We start from the raw sequence: 20,449 nt of genomic DNA, 5'->3' as shown, positions 1-20,449 counted from the left end.
CAACAAGAATTTAATACATCATGCCCCTCATACCAAATGTATGTGGTATATCCTTATACGCTGACTTTCTAAGAACCACTCTTTCTCACTTGTAAGTTGTTTGATACGTTGTTTCCATAAACTATTGGCATTGTTAACATTAAAAAAAAAAAAACTCTGTATGTTAATTTAAAAAGGTTTATTTTGAAATAATGTGTGTCCAATGGCCCAAGGGATATAATCTCAACAGATCCTGAGAAAATGCACCTGCAGCAGCTGGGCAGTTTGGTTTTACATGTTCATGGAGATGGGATTTATGGGTAAAATCATAAATCAGTACATGGAATATATATGTTGGTGATTAGAAAAGGCCAGACATCTCCACATGAGGGCTTATAGGTTAAGGGTGGGTTCAAAGATTCCTTGATTTGGAATTGGTTAAAGAAATAAAGCTTTGTTTAAAGACTTGGAATATTTTAAGTTAAGAAAGTCTATTATTAATCAGAGACAGGCCACAATATACAGATTCAAATCATCTGTTAAGCAAACTGATAGCCTGTAGATGTGACTTAACCTTCACCTTGCATGGCCTCACATCCTACTTATAATTTGTACCTTATTGTTACAAGATGTCTATTTTGTCAGTCATATGATGTCTGTTATAACATTGATGCTGATCAGTTGTAGTATTTAAACTCCAAAAGGGAGGGTAGATAACCAAATGTGTCAGACTTCCCTTCCCTTCATGGATGGGAAGGTTTTTTCTAGGGGTCTTTTGGGCCAAGAGAGTGATTGTTCAATTGGCAGTGAGGTTTAGGATTTTATTTTTAGTGTACAAAATGGTGGATGTTGCTCCCAAGAATAATTAGACTCTTTCTGCCATCAAGGTAGCTGAAATTCTTTCCTCCCCTATAGCCTCCTCCATCTCCTATTTCTTACATAGAGGATCACTAGTCATTTCCCAGCATTAGCTTATCTGTACAAACCCTGTTTTATTTCCTGTGAGTCAACTGTCTTACGACAGAAGAATTTTGCTCTCAAATCTCCATTATTCAACATGAATATTGAAATTGTCTTTTGTCTGTACAGAATCTCACATGTGATTGAAGATTGGAGTGAAATGGGGCACTGTCTTCTTCAAGATCTTCAATACTTGTCCTCTCCTACAGGATGATCTTGATGGAGACTATAAAATGAGAAACTAATTATTCCTCTAGAGACATTTATTTTTCCCATTCTTCCCTTTCCCCCTTATTTCTTAACCTATCCTTTTGTATGTCTTTGATTTAGTATTTGTAAAATATCTGGCACTAAAACAACAGCAATTTCCTAAAACCTATTAGCTTCACAAATAAGCCCAATACATTTATGGGGAAAAAATAATATTACTGAAGTAAATTTTCTTTTACCTTCATTGAGACCCCATACCCTAAAATACAAGCTCTTAAGTGCAGTACATACAACACAATTCTTCTAAAACATTCTGGTTTGAGAAAGCATGTTCAGGACCTGGTGAAACCCAGAGCATGAGTCAGTATGTTGTATGTGACATCATCCAGGTTGAACAGCTGCTTCCCAGATGTTTGTAACTTCCTGTCCAAACAAAAGGACCTCCGATGCCCTCAAGGGAACATTCCAGGCCCCTACTTCCTTTAGTCTTCTTCATACTCCAAAATGCTTGCTATACATTATTTTGTGTCTTCAGTGCGAAACCTTGATGAGACATACCCTCTCCCCACCAGCCATCCACCTTTGGTTTCTGAAGCCCTGATTTTCCTGCCACCCTTTCTGTACCCCACCAGCCACACTGGCCTCAAGTTTTGGTTCAGAGGTAGAGCAGGGAAGCATCTCATCCCCAATAACCACGAGCAATACTGGACCCACTAATGGGCTGTTTGTATATTTTGTATGGAAATCCTATTGACTCTCATGTCAACCTTGGTAGTTGTTTTGGAAAAATGTTGCCATCTTGGCCCCTGGATAAAGGGGAGTAAAAGCCTTCATGAAGGTTTTTCCCTCTGTTCTTTCTTCCTTCCACTTCTCTGATCCTAGTCCTAACACTACAGAGCTCCATTAACTGACTTAATATTTCTTTCAGTATTCAGGGGTACCTGTGCCACTTCTTGAAATAACATTTTCATCCCTTCTTAAGCAGCACATATGTTCTTGCTGAAAAGAGCAGCAGAAAGCTGCAAGCAATGGTTGTTTCCAAAGTGGAACATGGATTTGGAGCGCACAGAGAAAGAGCCAAGTGTGAATGCAGTGCTAGCCCAGCTTGAGGTTTTACTGCACAAAAAAAGCATGGGATATCAAAATCAAAAGAAACACGGGCACAGACTTGTTTTTAATTCAATTGCTTGCAAATGTAGTCTCAGCCACCTAGGTAATATTCATGGAAATAAGACAAGATAGGATTTTCTAAGGATTGACAGCAGAGAAGCTAAGGGAGTGGGGGATAAGCTTAAGAATGGGAGGCTTCTGGTACTGACAACAGTGATTTGAACCAAATTTGTTCTTTTCATATGCAAATAAGCTGTCTCCTGTACAGCTGGTGTCTTCCCTGCTCCCAGTACAGACAACCCAAGAGCATTTCCCTGGAGCACCATTGTTCCAGGCAGAGGTTGCATTGTTTTTCTTTCCCTCCCAATTCTTCAATGATACTTAAATTGAGATCTGGTACTCGGTGTGAAGTTTATTTTAGTATCAATAACGTTCCAACTGAAGAAGAGAATTTCATTGTCTCAGCCATTTTTGTTTCTTTTAAGCTGACATTCTATTTAACATACACAGAGACACACATAAAATATGATGACATATTTTAATATTGTTCTATTTGGGAAAAGGTAACAAATTTTATTTCAGGACTTATTTCCTGAACAAGACTTTTATACCAGGGAAATCAGTTTAATTTATAAGTGAATCAGTTGTAATGAAATTTAAAAGCAGTGGTGCTCAAATCTCAATGTAGCAAGAATTCTAAAGCAATATTTCTATAACTAAATCTCTTAAATTCCCTCTTGCAAATTATTACCTATATTCCTCAATAACTCTGTCATCTGTTTCCTCCCCATGGCATTAGCCTTATCCTTTCCTGGAGTTTTATTTGGATTCTATTGTCAGAGTGTTGAGAGTCTAAAAATTCTCATTACAAAGCTAAATCACTATTGACTATGTAGACAACCAGCCTGAGCAGAATGACATTATTGAAAAAAATTAACTCAGGCTGCTAAATACTGAGCTGTTGGTCAAATAAAAAAATAATTTTTATCTTTGAGGCATACTCTGTAATCTACAAATATTGACTGACTGATTAGTAAAAGCTATAAAGACGGAATTCACAGAATCACAAGGCAGAAATAGGTACATTTTTGTTCTAGACATTAGCTGCCACCAGCAAAAGGTCTCAGGTCAGGGCTGCCTGGCACATCATATGTGTTAAGTAAATTATACTTCCTTCCCCCTGCACCTTCTTTACATGTTTCATGTATTTTCTTAAATGAGAACGACCTTAAAATATGGATGATATCAGCATTTTATGGTGGCAGTATAGTAGCAAAAGTATCTAGCATTATTTTAATATGCCTAAGGGATTCTTGCATTTGGATTCTTATATTATTTGTTGGTTTGTATGTTCATTCATTTTATTTTATGTTTTGGGTTTAGTAATTTTTTTTTCTTTTTGAGACAGGGTCTCTCTCTATTGCCTGGGTGTGAGGACAGTGACCTCATCACAACTCATTGCAGTCTCAAACCCCCACTGAGCCTCCCAAATAGGTAGGACTACAGGTGTGACCCTCCAGTCTGAGCTATTGTTTCTATTTTTGTGGAGACAGGGTCTTGCTATGTTCCTTAGGCTGATCTCCAACTCCTGGCCTTTAAGTGATCTTCCTCCTTCAGCCTACCAAACCACTGGGATTATAGGAACGAGCCACCATGCCATCTCATTCATTTAGTGTGTGTTGATTCTTTAGATTGATTTCTTATCTTTCAACCTGAACCATTCAGTTTCTTTTTCCCCTTGATCCTATAGAAACCTAAAATTAACACTATCCTTTTAAGTTATGTGATTCTTATCTTTCTTAGAAAGAACAGCCTTGATTTTGAATTTGGGATGTTATTTTTTTAAACTCTGCCTTAAAAAGACAAAAGAAAATAAACAAAAAAAAAAAAAAAAAAGAAAAGAAAAAGAAAGGAAAACATTCCAAATTTTCTAATCATTTCTTTCCCATTAACTTTTATCTATTTGTTCTTATTTTTCCAACAGATATTGCTTATCTTGGCAGCTGTGCCTGGTTCACACACTCTTCAGGGAAGTGTGTGTTAATTAAAATCTCCCACACAACAGTTAAGGAGAAAATAACACATTTTTGTTTTATTTCTATAAAGACTTCACAAATGGTTGGTTAACTGAGGCGAGAAGCTGTGGTTTGCTAAGAGCCATGTGTTCTTGACCCTGTTGGTCACAGGTCTTCTAAATATTACATATGAGTGGTGACTCTAATAATCTCATCTTTCATAATGATGAAACATATTTTAAAGTGGAAACTTAACAGGGTAAGGAAGAGAACAAAAAGGAATAGTGTAAAATGAGAAAGATTACAGAAAGCAGGCTTGTTCAATTGAAAATGAGCTAAAATGAACTGAATGGGCAAGATGAGAAGCCACACTCAGTGAATTACAGACTTCAAGGTTTACAGAGAATACACGGTAAACAGGGAAGGATGTATATTAATGGCCATAGGTCAGCTCAGCATGATTGAGACCCACATTCTTCTAAGAAATAACTGTAAGCAGGTATTTAATAGTGTTCCCAACAACTTATGCAAGTCTCACTGTGTGGATATTAGCATGAGGCAGGAACCCTGTGCATTCTACATACAGGCGAATTGTCACACAGAACACAGTGAACTCAGGCTGAGGCTATATTGTCTTCTGAATCTACTCAGGGGATGTGCACTGAGGCGTTTATAGCTGAGGTTTCATAAAATTATTGTCTTCTTAAAATTCCTGAAGAATAAAGAACAGAAAGGCAGAGAGGACTAAAAATACAAAAGTAGAAAAAGTTTTCATCAAGAGGCAAAGGTATACTTCCATCTAGCAAAGTAACTAGAGGGACTATTAGGCTTTTTAAAGTATTTCATATATCTTTTAATGTATGGTGTAAATTAATGTAATCCAGATATAATCTGGTATAGAATGGTAACCATGAAACCATATAATGGAGTCCAATAAATTATTGGACTGCAAACATAACCTAAGTTGGCTTATCAGTTGATTAGTGGAATTCAATTTTCTGGAGTACAAAGAGGAAAGATATATATGTGATAGTTTTGAGAAATCTGAGCAAGCATTAAGCATTTGAGAAGTGAATAATAAACTGTACTCTAGGCTGCAGAATCTTACCCACATCCTCAGGGAAGTGGCTGATTCTCTTAGCAGTGGTGGTGAGATGAGAATGTATACTGAGAGAATGTATGGTTGTTTCTCCAAAACCCTATCTGTGTGGGGCCACTTTTCTGTTTGAGGTTCCCCCATCCTCCATACACTGGCCCTTTCTGTCCTTATCAGGCATGGATTTATCTTTTCCATTTTCCACATGAAGTGTCTATAGAGGGTACAAGAGACAAGGTATGCTTTGTCTCATCAAGAGACAAAGGTATGCTTCCATCAGGCTATCTTGGGTTCCAGCTGTAACACTTAGTTTTAATGCCAAGGTAAAGAAGTTTATTAGCATTCACAGTTTTCCATTTTGATGAAGGGAATGTACAGAGCAGAGAAGCAAGTGGGTGACCCTCTGGGGCATCTCAGCTGTTAAACTAATGTTCCCTTGTGGGCCATCAGCCTCTGAACAAAGCAACACTAACCTCCTAGTTAAACCTCCTTAAAGGGTGAGTTGACCATTTATGTGGAACATATCTGCAGGGAGACAGAGAATAAGGCTTTGTTTTTCTATTGCTATCTTCTCATTTGGAAGTGCCTGGTCAGCAGTGAAATAAACAAGTAGAAGTGTGCATAGCTGCTTTCACAGAAAGAGATACATTTATGATGCTTCTGATTTTCAAAATTAACACATGATCCAGTAAAGGTTTTTTTAAATGTATTTCTTTATTGAGACAGAGTCTCACATTGTGGCCCTCAGTAGAATGCTGTAGCATCATAGCTCACAGCAACTTCCAACTCTTGGGCTTAAGCGATTATCTTGCCTCAGCCTCCCAAGTAGCTGGGACTACAGGTGCCCACCACAATGCCTGGCATTTTTTTTTTTTTTTTTTGTAGAGACAGGGGTCTCACTCTGGCTCAGGCTGGTCTCAAACCTCTGAGCTCAGGGCAATCCACCCACCCCAGCCTCCCAGAGTGCTAGGATTATAGGCATGAGCCACCATGCCTGGCCCAGTAAAGGGTTTTCTTTTCTTTTCTTTTCTTTTCTTTTCTTTTCTTTTCTTTTCTTTTCTTTTCTTTTCTTTTCTTCTCTTTCTTTCTTTCCTTTTCTTTTCTTTCTTTTCTTTCTTTTCTTTTTTTTTTTAGACAGTCTTGCTATGTTGCCCTCAGTAGAGTACCCTGGTGTCACAGTTCATAGCAACCTCCAACTCCTGGGCTTAAGCAATTCTCTTGCCTCAGCCTACCAAGTAGCTGGGACTACAGGCATCCGCCACATCACCTGGCTATTTTGTTGTAGTTGTCATTGCTGTTTGGAAGGGCTGGGCTGGGTCCAAACCTGCCAGCTTGGGTGTATGTGGCTGGTGCCCTAGCCGCTGAGCTACAGGCACCAAGTGCCAGTAAAGGGTTTTCAAAATGTGTATTAAGCGGGCGGCACCTGTGGCTCAGTCAGTAAGGCACCGGCCCCATATACCGAGGGTGGCGGGTTCAAACCCGGCCCTGGCCAAACTGCAATCAAAAAAAAAAATAGCCGGGCGTTGTGGCGGGTGCCTGTAGTCCCAGCTACTTGGGAGGCTGAGGCAAGAGAATCGCTTAAGCCCAGGAGTTGGAGGTTGCTGTGAGCTATGTGAGGCCACGGCACTCTACCGAGGGCCATAAAGTGAGACTCTGTCTCTACAAAAAAAAAAAAAAAAAAAAAAATGTGTATTAAGCTCTATGAAAACAAGAAGGTGCAAACAAAAATCACATGTATATATTTAATAGATGCTTTTATTGAAAAAGAAGAACAGGCTCTGTGCCCATCTCTCCGTGGTTAGGGTGCTGGCCACATGCACCAGGGCTGGTGGGTTCAAACCTGGCCAGGGCCTGCTAAACAACAACAATAGCAACAACAACAAAAATAGCCAGGCATTGTGGCAGGTGGCTGTAATCCCAGATACTTGGGAGGCTGAGGCAAGAGATTGCTTGAGCTCAGGAGTTTGAGGTTGCTGTGAGCTGTGATGTCACAGCACTCTACGGAGGGCAATATAATGAGACTGTCTCAAAAAAAAAAAAAAAGAAAAGGAATAACTTTATACAAAATCAGGACCAATCTTGAATATGTTGAGCATATAATTAGCATAAAGATATGGAGTAGGTAAAAATCCATTTTGTGTTAATATAAAGTATAAATATATTCAGATTAATGTCAATAATAATTTAAAGGGCCTCGTGCCTAGTATTCTATATACATTACTTCATGTAATTCTTTATAGAGAATATCTAAATTCTTTTCTTTTACTTCTATTTTACAGATGATGAAATAGAGACTCAAAGAGATTGAGTAATTCATCCAAAGTCACATAACTCTTTAGGCTAGATCTGGGTATTGAATACAGTTTTGTCTTTTTTGTCAAAAAAGATTCTTTTATCCTCTATATGCTATGCTGTATGATTTCTTGTCTAAACCTAAATCTCCATTGGCTAATTTTGAGTATAGAATTGCAGAGATGTGGAAATTCTTGTCTAAATAACCTCCTGCCCCCACCACCCTGTACATACTCACCCACTGCTTTATTCTGGAGGAAAGAGGATAAACTTCATTAGATGCCACTAACACTGAAAGGCAAGAATAGACATGAAATACGGGTGAGGTAAGACAACTGACCTGACTTCACAGAAGAAGAGTTCTCGGGGGGAGAGACAGTTGCTGGGGTGGCTGTGAATCTGCCCTTCCCCGATGGGCTCCCGCTCTGCTCTCGGGAAAGCCTGTGGCAGGCATCTGCTTATTCATGCGTTCCATACACAATCCAAGGCAGGTATTAAAACTGCTGGAATTGAAGGAGAGCTGCTGAATTCAAAAGGACCTGAACAAACCGTTGTGCTCTACTTCAAATTGATCATTGCTGAAACTGAGCTCTCTGATATGAGTCAAGAGACATTTGTAGGCTTCCCGCCAAAGTTGGCTGGAATGATGGAATGGCTCTATGGATGCAATAGCTTTGACCTGATTTGGAAATGATGGCTAAATGAAACAAAACCAGATATTTTATATACATAAAAGTCTGTATTTGGAGTAGACAGAATTTTGACTCAGCAAAAACCCTAAAAAGCTTTGCCCTTTAACTTCTGAACCCTCAAATATTAGACTATCTACTGGAGCAGGGACAACCTGTGCCTTTTTCCTAAGAGTTTAGATGTAGGCATCAAGACCAGAGGTTGATGCCTACATCTAAACTCTTAGGAAAAAGGCACAGGTTAGCTGTAGGCATCAAGACCAGAGGTTGGGGCAGCGCTGGTGGCTCAGTGAGTAGGGCGCGGGCCCCATATGCCGAGGGTGGTGGGTTCAAACCCAGCCCTGGCCAAACTGCAATTAAAAAAAAAAATAGCCGGGTGTTGTGGCGGGTGCCTGTAGTCTCAGCTGCTCGGGAGGCTGAGGCAAGAGAATCGCATAAGCCCAAGAGTTAGAGGTTGCTGTGAGCCATGTGACGTCATGACACTCTACCTGAGGGCGGTACAGTGAGACTCTGTCTCTACAAAAAAAAAAAAAAGACCAGAGGTTGCCAAGTTCCAGCCTTCAACAAAACTTCTGGCCAAATGTAGCAACAAATGTATTTTGTGTGGCTCTTCCACTATTAGCCTGTTCAGCTGGGATCTCAAGCTTTGAACAAATCCTAAGATCAGGACACAGTAGGCCTTAATTTCTTTCAGCAATGACTTTTGGACAAAGGTCCCTCTTTTCCTCTTTATAGCTAGCCCTCCCAGGAGATACTGAGACTCCGTTTATTTTTAGCATTATGTTGTCTACTGAGGATTCCCTTCTAGCAGAGTGCGAGCTGCGTGGTTCCTACACATATCTGAGCTGGGGTGCCTGTAGGCATCTCAGACACAGCCACTCACAGTAGAAAAGGAACCCTCATGTTGCTGGCTACTACAGCCAAGTTGAGCCAAAAAACAGTCACTCATAGCTCTTTTATTTTCTAAAGAAGTATTTCAAATTATGGGTTTTTAAAACATTACAACTTTTTAGTGTCATGATCATAGTTCACTGTACCTTGAACCCCTGTACCTCATCCTCCGGCCTCAGCTTCCCTGGTAATTAGGACTACAGACTCTTGTCACCACAGCCAGCATATTTTCTATTTTTATTTATTTATTTATATATATGTATTTAGAGATGGAGTCTCACTCTTTTTCCCAGGCTGGTCCCAAACTCCTGGCTTTGAGTGATTCTCCATCGGTAGGATTACAGGCATGAACCAGCTGGATTTACTCATTGTTTTTATATTGTTGTATGTCCCCTTTCCAGTTAACAATAGTCAATTTAGGGGACACAAACACATTTGAAGCCCAAGCTATAGACATCTTAAACTTTTCTGGGTTCTGTAAATACATTTAAATAATTCAACCCAGAACAAAGCTAGTCAAAAGGTATAAATGAAAGCAAAAATCTGTTGATAAATGACTGATTACAGAGGAGCATTTGTTTTTTAACTACCTATTTGATTCAATTAAGCAGAATTTTTAAATAAAAATGCAACAGAAGCAAAATCCTAAAATATTGTGTTCTTTAGTCTTATGAGTTGAGGAAGTGCATTTATGCAGGCTGTTCCTGGGGTACAATTTTTTTGAATGATGAGCAGTGGTGCGTGAGTATGGCTGGAAGACTAATAAAATATTTTTTGATTTTTGACAAGAAGATTTTTCAGAATTCTCTGAATAATCCCCATGCACATTAGATTTTGTACTGATCAAATTAGTAATATCTTCCTGAAGCCATCTGGTCATTCATCATTTACCACCTTCCCATGAGACAGTTTAGGGATTTATAGCTCCATGATATGTACAGGTTTCACCTGATGAAATGAAACGGTTTGGTATTTACAAGGAAATATTGAACCTGGCGACGCTTTTAAGGATATGTCTGATTATGACAGAGTCAATGAAAACAATTTTACATAATAATAAATCTCCAAATATTGGTAAATGTTGGTATTAGTATTAATAGATAGTGAAATAATATCAGTAAACTTTCTGAGAAGGGGATAGAGAGATGAGACAGTTGAAATCTCTGAGAGCTTGTGATTTATTCAATCTCACAGATCTAAAAAGCAGGAAATTTGGGACAGTATCTCAGGAATTTTGCCTAATCTCAGGGTCTCTCCATTACATTTTACTGTGTAAAGCCCTAGAGTAGCTGTTCTCAACCTGTGGGTTGCGACCCACAGGAACTGTATTAAAGCACCGCGGCATTAGGAAGGTTGAGAACCACTGCCCTAGAGAATAGCAAGAGCTCTGGGCTCCTAGGAAGAAAAGAAATAAGGGGATCCCAGGAAGGCACTACTGTTGTTTTCTGTGACTGCGTTTAGGTTGTACAATATAATGAAATACAAAGTGCCAGTATTATTGTTTTTACTTTATCAGCACCAGGGTATTTGCAGTTTGGGTTGGATAAAACACTTTGGTTTAATAGAAATTTCCTCCACTTTTATGGGGAACAAGTCTAAGCGTTTCTTTGATGAAATTGAGAACAGCTGCTCACTTCTGAGAAATAACCACAGACTACAGTCAAGTCTGATAAGAACTCAGAAAAGAAGCAACTTATTCTGAGCAAAGGTGTCATGAGCTCACAAGATAGAGATGAAGATGCAGCAAAAAAGTGGGCAAAGCCTGTGTTGGAAATAGAGTGTCCCTTGCTTTAAAATCCAAAGGGAAGTATATGTCAATATCAGTAAATGAAGAGAGAGCTGTTCACTGTGGGCAGACAGCCAAGAGAATAAGCAATAAAATTAAACACCTTTGTAAGGCAAGCAGAGGAAATGATCAAAATAACCACCAAAGAACAGTAAAAATCTAAAGCTAGCTTTTTTCTCCTTCCGGTAAAATGTAGATGTTGTTGAAACTTTGCATCAGTATTTTTTAAACTGCAGCTCTCTTGGGTTGAGCATTCAAAAATCATGCTAGTGGGGCTTCCAAAGAGTGGTGCATTTGTGCAGGCGAGCAAGTCTGTATGCCAGGAAGAAAACTGATTAGTAGAAGGCAAGCAACCGGGGAATGCTAGTCCTGTAAATGGGAGCACTTAATGCTTCCAAGTCTCTAGTTCTTAATATGTAAAACCAAAATAATAATTCAAAGGTCTATTTTAAAGAATAAAATAGCGAGGGTTAAATAAACTGTAGCTATTTTTTTGTCCATATAGACTCTCCTAAGCTTGCTGTATTGGTAGAGGGATGTGGTTTAAATAAGGAAACGTTATAACAAAATGTCCTACAGAAGGTAACAGAATCCCAACATCTGGCAAGAAGAACAGAAGTAAAGCAGTTAAATAATTTTCCCCGTGTAGTTTAGCAATTTGAACTGGAGGAAAACCAGACTCTTTTTCATTCCAAAGCTCCCACTTTTTCTCTCCTTGTACTTTTGTTAAGAGCTGATCTGTAAGACGCTGAAAGGTGATAATTTCATGTACAATCTCTTTTGCACTCAAGTTTCAGGTTTTGTCCCAGTGGATGAAGGCCTGCCAGTTGCTGCAATGCCACAAAGTAACTTAAATACACTGGTCCTCTCTCCCTTCCTGCTCTGGTCAGAGGAGTTGGGAAGGATGGTATAGAGCCCTCACTCCCTCTCCACCAAATCCAGTTCCCAGTCTACAGCTCCAGCCTGCAGCCACCAGAGGAATGAACTTGAGGCTTGGGGAACCCCTGGGGAGGGCACTTTGCATCTCAGCAACCCAACTTCAAGGAGTGAAATTACTGTTTCTAATGAGGGGGGCATAGTGAGGAGAGAAGCGATTGCACTTGCTGAAAAGGAACATTTTCCTTGGGGAATGATATGTGAGAGGAGAATATATTCAGGTAAATATGGTATGGTGGTGAGTGCCTGTAATATGAGCCTGGAGTCTCAAGGGAAAGTTCTTTACGGTTGTGGCTCCTGGGCAAGATTAACCCGTCTCTGCCAGGTTTGGTTTGATTTGCAGTCTACAGACCCAGGGCTTTTTCAATCCCTTCTGTTTCCTCTCCCCTCTTTGGGAGCTGCTGTGGTGGGGTCACCACTGCTCTCCTGGCCTTTGTTAGTGTACTTGACTGTGGGAGGCCCGGTCTAGTGAACAGAGAGGTAAGGACCACGTGTGCGCTCAAGCATTTGAATGAATACAACCAGTGTCAATAAGGAGCAGCGAGGTTTTCCGGACATGGCCCAAATCAGCTTACTTCCTCAAGGAGTGTGAATTAAAGCCTAGGATTTAATAACTAGTAAAATCCTCAAAGTCGCTGAGCAGTGTGTGTGCACAGTCACGCATTAGAGCTGGGATCTCGGAGCAGTCAAGACGTGCCGGGCTCCAAATGTGGTCAGTGGAAATGAACTCTCAATTCAGCTCCGCAGCACGTGACTTCCTATTTCTGCAAGGTACTTCCAAAGGACTTCCTCTGTAAAACCAGCCTGAGTCCCAGGAGATTTCTTTCAGCGCTGTAGCTAAGTTTACTTTCAACTCGGGACAGACGTTTTCCCTGAGTTGAGTGTTAAGTTTGTCCTTCTCTTTCCTCTGCCACCGACAGCATGCAAGGACCTTGTGGCTCCTGTTCGTGATCGGAAACTGAATACCCTGGTGCAGATCTTGGTGATCCACCCCACGGAGCAGAGTCTGATAAGATACTCCAGCACCGAAATTGTGGAGGTGAGCATGCTGGGTGCCTGCATTATTCTCATTCTCTCTGTCCCTCCTCCCCACAAATCTCTGGATTTGAGCAAACAGCTGAAACAAGTTACTATCCTCTGTCATAAAGGTCCGCAGACCTGAGATAATTAAGTATGCATTGGTAATTCAGTAGAATGTACAAATGGGAGAACTTGTTTCTTTCCATAATAAAAAAACAAAACAAATGAACAAACAGAATCCTTATTTTTCTGTCCTAGAAAAAAGTTCCCATTCTAAATCTCCAATACAGCATAAAATAGAGAAAAAAGCATACATTTTTAATTACATGAAATAAATATTTATTTTTGAGAAAAAAGGAGAGTTGTGAAGTAACCAGAGAAGACTGAGAGCAGTTTTAACATCTTAAGTGGTTTTGCTCTTTTTATTTTTTTTCCTGTTCTGTAGTCAGTCAGTGGAAACTTGATACTGTCTGCTGTTTGTCTTTCAAAATATGATGTTTTTCAAGGAAAGGTAGAATGTGAGATACTGTAATGCAAAAGGTGTAAATATTACTCACCAGAGGAGAGGCTTCCTATTTACATTTATTGTTACTAATACAACATTCACAATGTGTCGGAAGGAAACTTGTTATTGTGTTGGATCAGATTCAAAAGAGGAAGTGTTTCCCTTTTGATTATTTTGTTCTAATCACACATTTCACAGCCTGAGTGAATAAGAGATATTTACTTAAACATGTGGGGCTGGAGAAAGTAGACTCTAAACTCCTTAAGATTTGCTTATTTTTCTTGGACTTGGGACCTGCATCTGTTCTGAGTGCAGAGTTTCTCTGTAAGAACCTACTTAGCCTGCCCCAGACCTGGCTTACTCACTGCTGACCAGCTGCTTTGATGCAGTGGGATAAATGATTCAGACTAAACTGGAATCATTTCTGTAATGGGAATGACCCAGATACTGCTTAGAGCCCTGATTCTGCCCTTTGGAAACTCTAGGACCCAGGGCTAGTTGGGTAGTTGTTTTATATGTATATAAATAAATAAATATATATAGAGAGAGAGAGCACGCACGCCACTAATACTGTGGTTGAATGAACAAAAATGTTACCCACATAAAGACACCTTGACTACAATTGTAAAATTATTCATTTCTTATTAAAAATTCATGTGTTAGTCTTTTTATTTTTAAATGTTGCTAACATTCATTTACTTATTATTTGTTTATTTGAGTCTTCACCCCTTTTAATTGTGATAATATGCACATAAAATTTATTATCTTAAATTGTTTAACAACAATTGTAATCTAAATTGTTTGACAACTTTCAAAATTTTATATTTAAACCTTTTTTGGTATTTTGGGTAGTTTTATTCACTGCCTCTTCCCAAGTGTCTGATGCCGTGCCGAGCAAAGGTATTTGTTGAATAAAAGAATGGATGTGTGAATGAATGAGTAAATAACTTAGGCTTTTAGAGACTTCCATTGACAATTGATCTATAGAACTCTAGCAAACATCCCTGTGATATTGGCTAGGTGTATTTATGTGTGTGTGTGTATGTGTGTATACGTCTGTGTATAATTTAATTTAATGTTGGGTGTCACGTGTCTAAAAATGCATTCCAAGGCATTGAAATATCCTGTGCACTGCATCCTGAGCTGGTAATTTTATAGCCCTAGATCCATCATATTTAGAGTTTTTTTCATTAGTTTTCAAATTGGTCTGGGGGGAAAAAGTAACAGCTGAACATCTAAAAACAAATGGACATTATCAGAGCATGGCTTTCAACTGGGTCATTATAGAAGGGAAATAAATGGTCAGCATAAGATTACCAAATCGTTCTTTATGAGAAAATAGCTTCATTTTAATTTAATCAGTCAATATCTTAGATTATTTGCATGAATTACTGGTTCTGTCTGTTAAATGTATTTTAAAGGAACTGACAGCTGAAACTAAGGAAGGAATCTGCCTGTGATGGATATAAAGTGTTTTCAAGACTCACTGTCAGCAGTTCTGACAACTATGCTGCTCCCTTTACTATCCACAGCCCTGGGCCATGCTGTTGTCAATGAGCAGCATTTGCAATTCAGGGCTCTCTTCTAATTGAACTACTTCCTAGAAAAATAGACAGAGACATACTTTCTGCATTCTGATGTGTCCCTTGCATGCTGCTGAGTGCAGTTGCTGCCTTATTGAATCAAAGTTGTCTGTCTGTGCTATTTCAGGGAACAAGAGACCCCCTGTTCTTAACTGGTGTCACATTCCCATATGAGTATCCCATCTATGAGGAGACCAAAATAAAACTCACAGTCTATGATGTCAAGGACAAGTCTCATGACACTGTAAGTACTTGCACTTCTTTCTTGGGGAAAAGAAAGAGATACGCTTTTCCAAACTATTAGGTTTTAGATGTAACTGGCAGTTTTTCAAAGAGGATATTTGTGCTGTGTTTATGCTTGTCTTATATTTGTAGTTTATTGCTTTTTTCCCCCCTTCCTAAATTCATTTGGCTTAGTGCCAATTTGGCATTTGGTCAGAAGCAAAAGCTTTCAGAACCGATTTTGCTCTTTTTCAGGAAGGCTGACTTGATCTCTTGGTTTGCATTTATTGTTATTGTTGTGTAGTTTTAAGCTAAAGGGGTAATGTTATGGGCAAAGAGGAAATGGAGAAGATTAAATAGTATTTCAAAACTTTGATATTGTGATGATTCTAAAGCAGAGGATTGACAGAGTACTCTACTGTTACATTTTTTTCTTTTGCATATTGTATTGAGAATAACTTTGTATTTTTCCTGACTAGTTACTGGTCCCAAAGCAAACAGAAAAGGCTATTGGAAGCCCTAGGCAGAAGCTTTAAGTGATCTTTCGATGTCGATCTATGCAAAGTCCCAATGGTCTTTTGTCCTAAATTCTTCAGTCTTCCAATCTGGTCTGAATATTCTTCCAATTGAATCATTTCTCTCTGATTAGATAGTTAAGTACCCAGCACACTGTCTGCAGAGGATACTCTTAAAATTCTTGTACAGGAGAGAATGCTATCAGGGACGTTTTGAGAAAAGGTAGGCCGCCCTCCCCTTTAAATCTCTCCTCCTAGCATGAATTTGTGTGTTTTCAAGGCAGGAGCCATGGGAGTATCGATGGTCAATAGCAAAGCATTAGGCAGTAAACTCTCAGATGGCAGGTGGCCCAGTGGTTTCCAGGAGAGTTCTGGCTGAAGCCAAGGGATTCTGCTGGACCTGCCTTGTATGGGGAAAATGTAGCTAAACTGTGCCCTCACTTAGGCAAAACTCTCACCCACACTTTGGTCCTAAAGTTACTAAGATATTCAATCTTAGGCACAGTTACTGTTTTTTGTTTGTTCTATTTTTCCTTTTTTAAACCTTCTGCCAGAGAAGAGAAAGAAATGGAGAGAAAGGGGAAAGAATCATAAATTGGGGGGTGGGGGGCAGGAGAGAAATCATCAGGATGAAAGGGAAAGTGGAAACTAAGGGATTTTTAGGAATCACCAGGGCAGAGTGTATGGAAGTGGCAGAGTTACAGGACCACTATGCTATAGAAATGAAAATGTTGCCCCTAAACACTTGGGTTTGGGAAGTATTTAGAAATATCAGAGTTAGAAATATTAGATACCAAAGGTGTTTCTGTCTCCTCAGTCTCCTTCATTTAAAATATGCATGTATGTTAATGCTCTAGAGGTAGACAATTAACTTACTCATTTATTGTGTTTTCTGTCGACTTCAGTTCTGGAAACTAATTATTTGGGGTCCTTTAAAGACTTTCTTTCTTGCTCAGAAGTGTGATCACATAAAAGTATAGGATGAACTGGAACTCCTGCTCTGAAATAAGACTTGAAATTTGAACATACTTAAGAAATGCAATCAGCTTTCATTTATCGAATGCTGTTAATTAAGTCATAACCTCTTCCTTATAAATAGCTAACAATTAGCTCTAGTGATGGAAGTGTAAATAGAAACACAGTTCATTAATATGCCAACGGTCCCCATGGACATGTAGTCTTTTATCCTGGGCCCCTTTTTTCTCATTTTTTTAAGTTTTTCTTTGGACTGAGTGGTAGGAGGAAGCAGCAAGTGGTTTAAAGTAGGGCTTTAATTAAAAGCACTTAACAACCTAATATTTTAAGATCATGATATTTTTAAGAGATAAGAAATGAGATTATAAATATTTATATGTTTTGGAGGATTAATGAATTATGTATGTGTATTAAAAAGTAGTTTAAATATTTGGTCCTAGCAAACTATTGATCATATTATACTCACCCAGCACAATCAGATCTTCTAGACTGGTTGAATACTTATTAGTTGATTGAGATGTCTTAGTTGCTTCTGTTTTCCTATTGAGCTTATCAATACTTGGAGTTAACAAGTCAAATAAATGTGTTAGTTGGCCATTACAGTCATTTGCATAAATATGATTTTTAAAGAAAAGTGATGACCTATTCTCTGTGCCCTTGGTGCAACTATTACCTCACCAACTAGTTGCTCTTAGACTCCTCCAAACATGTGTGCCTAAGATCGAATATCTGAGTCACTTTAGCAGAAATGTAACAGATCATCATAACACCTGAGAAGAGTCTGTTGACTCAGAATAACTACTGTTTCCTTCTGCTGTGTCCTTCATCTTTCCCTATTCATTGCAGAAATTCTGCCTTAGTGGCCAACTGATAGATATTGCTTGACAGGTGGGGGGGGAAAGGGTGGATTATAGGGATGGTGGGGTCCTTAGTAGGAGAAAGTGGCCTTTTGGTGACTTTCCTCACTATGAGGAAACTATTTTCCTTTGAATGGGCTAGTCTAACAGCCAGATGTTTGGTGAGGAGTTTAAAACCCTAAGCTGAAGCCCATGGCTAGGATATGAGAACTCAAGTTCTAACGGTGAAGTTTGTGTCTTCTGGATACATACTGGTTGTGTGCTTCTGGATATATACTGAAACATAGACAAGTGTTTTAAGGGCATTAATTTATGGTGCCCAGCTCTAGGAAGTAAAGCTGGGATTCTGAGTCTTTCATATGTTACAGTAGAAAATTCAGGGTAAGGAGAAATTTAGGAAGGCAAAGAACATCACCATCAAACTGTCTCTCTTTCTCCTTCATCCTACACAATGTGGTGATGTGGAAGTTAATGAACAAGGCTCTTTAAAGCCATCAGATTTGCATACATGTGATTAGGTCACAAAATTGTTTTTGCCTGTGGTAAAATTTTGAATTTCTGCTCTATTTTGCGGAAGTGCATATTGACCCCATTCTTTTGCTCTGGGGGTAAATAAATGTTTACTGTGTCCTCAACTTGTTAAATGTTCAGTCTATGAGACCAAATCTGGTGCCCAGCAGTCACTGAACATTCTCGGGGGTATTTCCTAAGACATTTTTGACTATTGTTGCGTTTGAAACTTTCGGAAAAATGGCCTTATTAAGATTGGATGTAAATCTATTGCATCGTGTACAGTATAATTCCCTACACAAAGTATCCACTTTTTACATTTTTCCATGGAAGATAAGTTCATTTTGCATTTAATATTCTTTGACTTAAGCTCACTTTTCTAAATTAGCTTCTTAAGAAGCTTAAATTTAAATACTCCTGTTGAGACACAAATTTTGTTAGCTGGCCTTCCTCTCCCTCTTTAAGGTAAGGTAAGGAAAAAGGATCAACATTTTAGATCACCAAGAACATACAAACCACTAGGTTTAATATGTTCTGTATGGTTTCTTCTTTACTCTCTGTAAAACTCCTTTGAGGGAAATATTATTATGCCTATTTCAAAGATGAAAAAATTGGTATTCTGAGAACTTAAATAGGCAAAGTCAGAGGTCTCTTATTTTTTCCAGGCTATGTTATAATACATACATTGTCCATAGGATTTCCCCACGTTCACCCCGACAGTATGGCATTTTTACTTAAATTGGTACATTAATAATAGCACTCTTCATTTGGAGCTGAACGTTTGATTAATTGAGAAAAAAGTCAGTATTTAAATATAGGACAAAAAGCTATATCCAAGTTTTTTAAGTACTTAAACATATATAACTAATTGTATATATCCAAATAAATTTTATAATGAAGCGGGCAACTACTCTTCATGGGAAAAAAATAGCCACAATTAGTTATTGTGAAATAGCTATGTTTATGTCTCAAAGTTTTGCTTTAGTCCCATAGGATTTTTTCCCCTTTTCTTTTCTGTGTACTGCATGGTTCTTTCAACCTGTTCATTCACTCAGCCTTTGCATTTTGAAACAACTCCTCTGTACATTGTGTCATAGTTTGCAGAGGAGTTATAGTTCCATATAGGAGGACCTTAGAGTTCTAAAATCTTCATAATTAAGTTCACTTCCTTTCTACTTGTTGAAAAGTGATATATATTAACAAAGAGTATATTTATTTTTTATTGAGGTATAATTTGAATACAATTAAACAGTTTTTCCATCTTATTTGCAATTATTTTATATGCATATGCCATGTAACCTTCACTCAAGGCAAGATATAGACCATTTCCATTGTTCCAGAAAGTTCCTATGTGCCTTTATGCAGTCAATTAACACTCCACCCCACTACTGGAGGCAACCACTTTACTATAGATTTTTTTTTTTGTTTGTGTTGAAATCTATATGAATGAAATCATATAGTATGTGCTTTCTTGTACCTAAGGTCTTTTGCCCATCGTATTTTTAGATTAATTTGTTTACTTCATAAATTAATAGCTCGTTCCTTTTTATTGCATTCTGTTGCAGTGATATGCCACAATTTATTTTCTTACTAATGGACATTTAGTTTGCTTACAGTTTTTGACAATGAATGAAGGTCTATGAGCATTTTGGTACAAATATTTTTATAAATATGGGCTTTTTTTTCTTTTCAGTAAATACTGACTAAATATTGTTAGGTCATATGTCAGATTTATGTTTAACTTTCCATAAACTGTCAATATTTCCAAGTTATTATGTGACTTTATACTACTACTCCCAGTAAGATATCAAAGTTCCAGTTACTCTTCTACCACATGATATCATCAATATTTTTCATTTACCTATTTTAGTGGGTATGAGGTAGTATCTCATTGTGGTTTTAATTTTTATTTTCATAATGACTAATTATGTTGATCACTTTTCTTTCCGCTTACTGACCATTCTTGTATCTTTTTTTTTAATGAAGCATTCAAGTCTTTTGCTTATTTAAAACAAAAAGTTTCCTTTTCCTTTTTGATTTTGAAGAGTTCTTCATGAATGTTAGATACAAGTGCTTTTGTGACAGTATATGCTATAAGTTTTTTCAATTTTTGGCTTGCCTAATAATTTAGTAATGTATTTTGTTGATCAGAAAATTTTAATTCTGATTAAGTATAAATTTGCCAATTTTTTTCCTTCATGGTTAGTGCTTTTTAAAAATTGTGTTAAGAAAACTTAACTTGAGAGCTAGCTACTCTTCTAACAAAATTTCAAGTCTTCCCTGAAGTATTTTTTACTA

General features: G+C 38.2%; 1 protein-coding gene across 4 annotated transcripts in view; it reads left to right on the top strand.

Annotated features, from left to right (window-relative positions):
* Positions 1 to 20,449, top strand: part of INPP4B (inositol polyphosphate-4-phosphatase type II B) — an 881,338-nt gene that overhangs the window by 511,546 nt on the left and 349,343 nt on the right. For all 4 annotated transcript variants that reach the window (XM_053582182.1, XM_053582180.1, XM_053582181.1 and 1 more), the window contains 2 exons: positions 12,885 to 13,003; positions 15,200 to 15,316. In XM_053582182.1, the coding sequence (XP_053438157.1) occupies positions 12,885 to 13,003; positions 15,200 to 15,316 (236 nt within the window). The remainder of the gene's footprint in view (positions 1 to 12,884; positions 13,004 to 15,199; positions 15,317 to 20,449) is intronic.

The sequence above is a fragment of the Nycticebus coucang genome, chromosome 1 (assembly GCF_027406575.1).
Source record: "Nycticebus coucang isolate mNycCou1 chromosome 1, mNycCou1.pri, whole genome shotgun sequence".
NCBI lineage: Eukaryota > Metazoa > Chordata > Mammalia > Primates > Lorisidae > Nycticebus > Nycticebus coucang.
The sequence above is the reverse complement of the archived record's forward strand: the minus strand, read 5'-3'. Positions and strand labels throughout refer to the sequence as shown.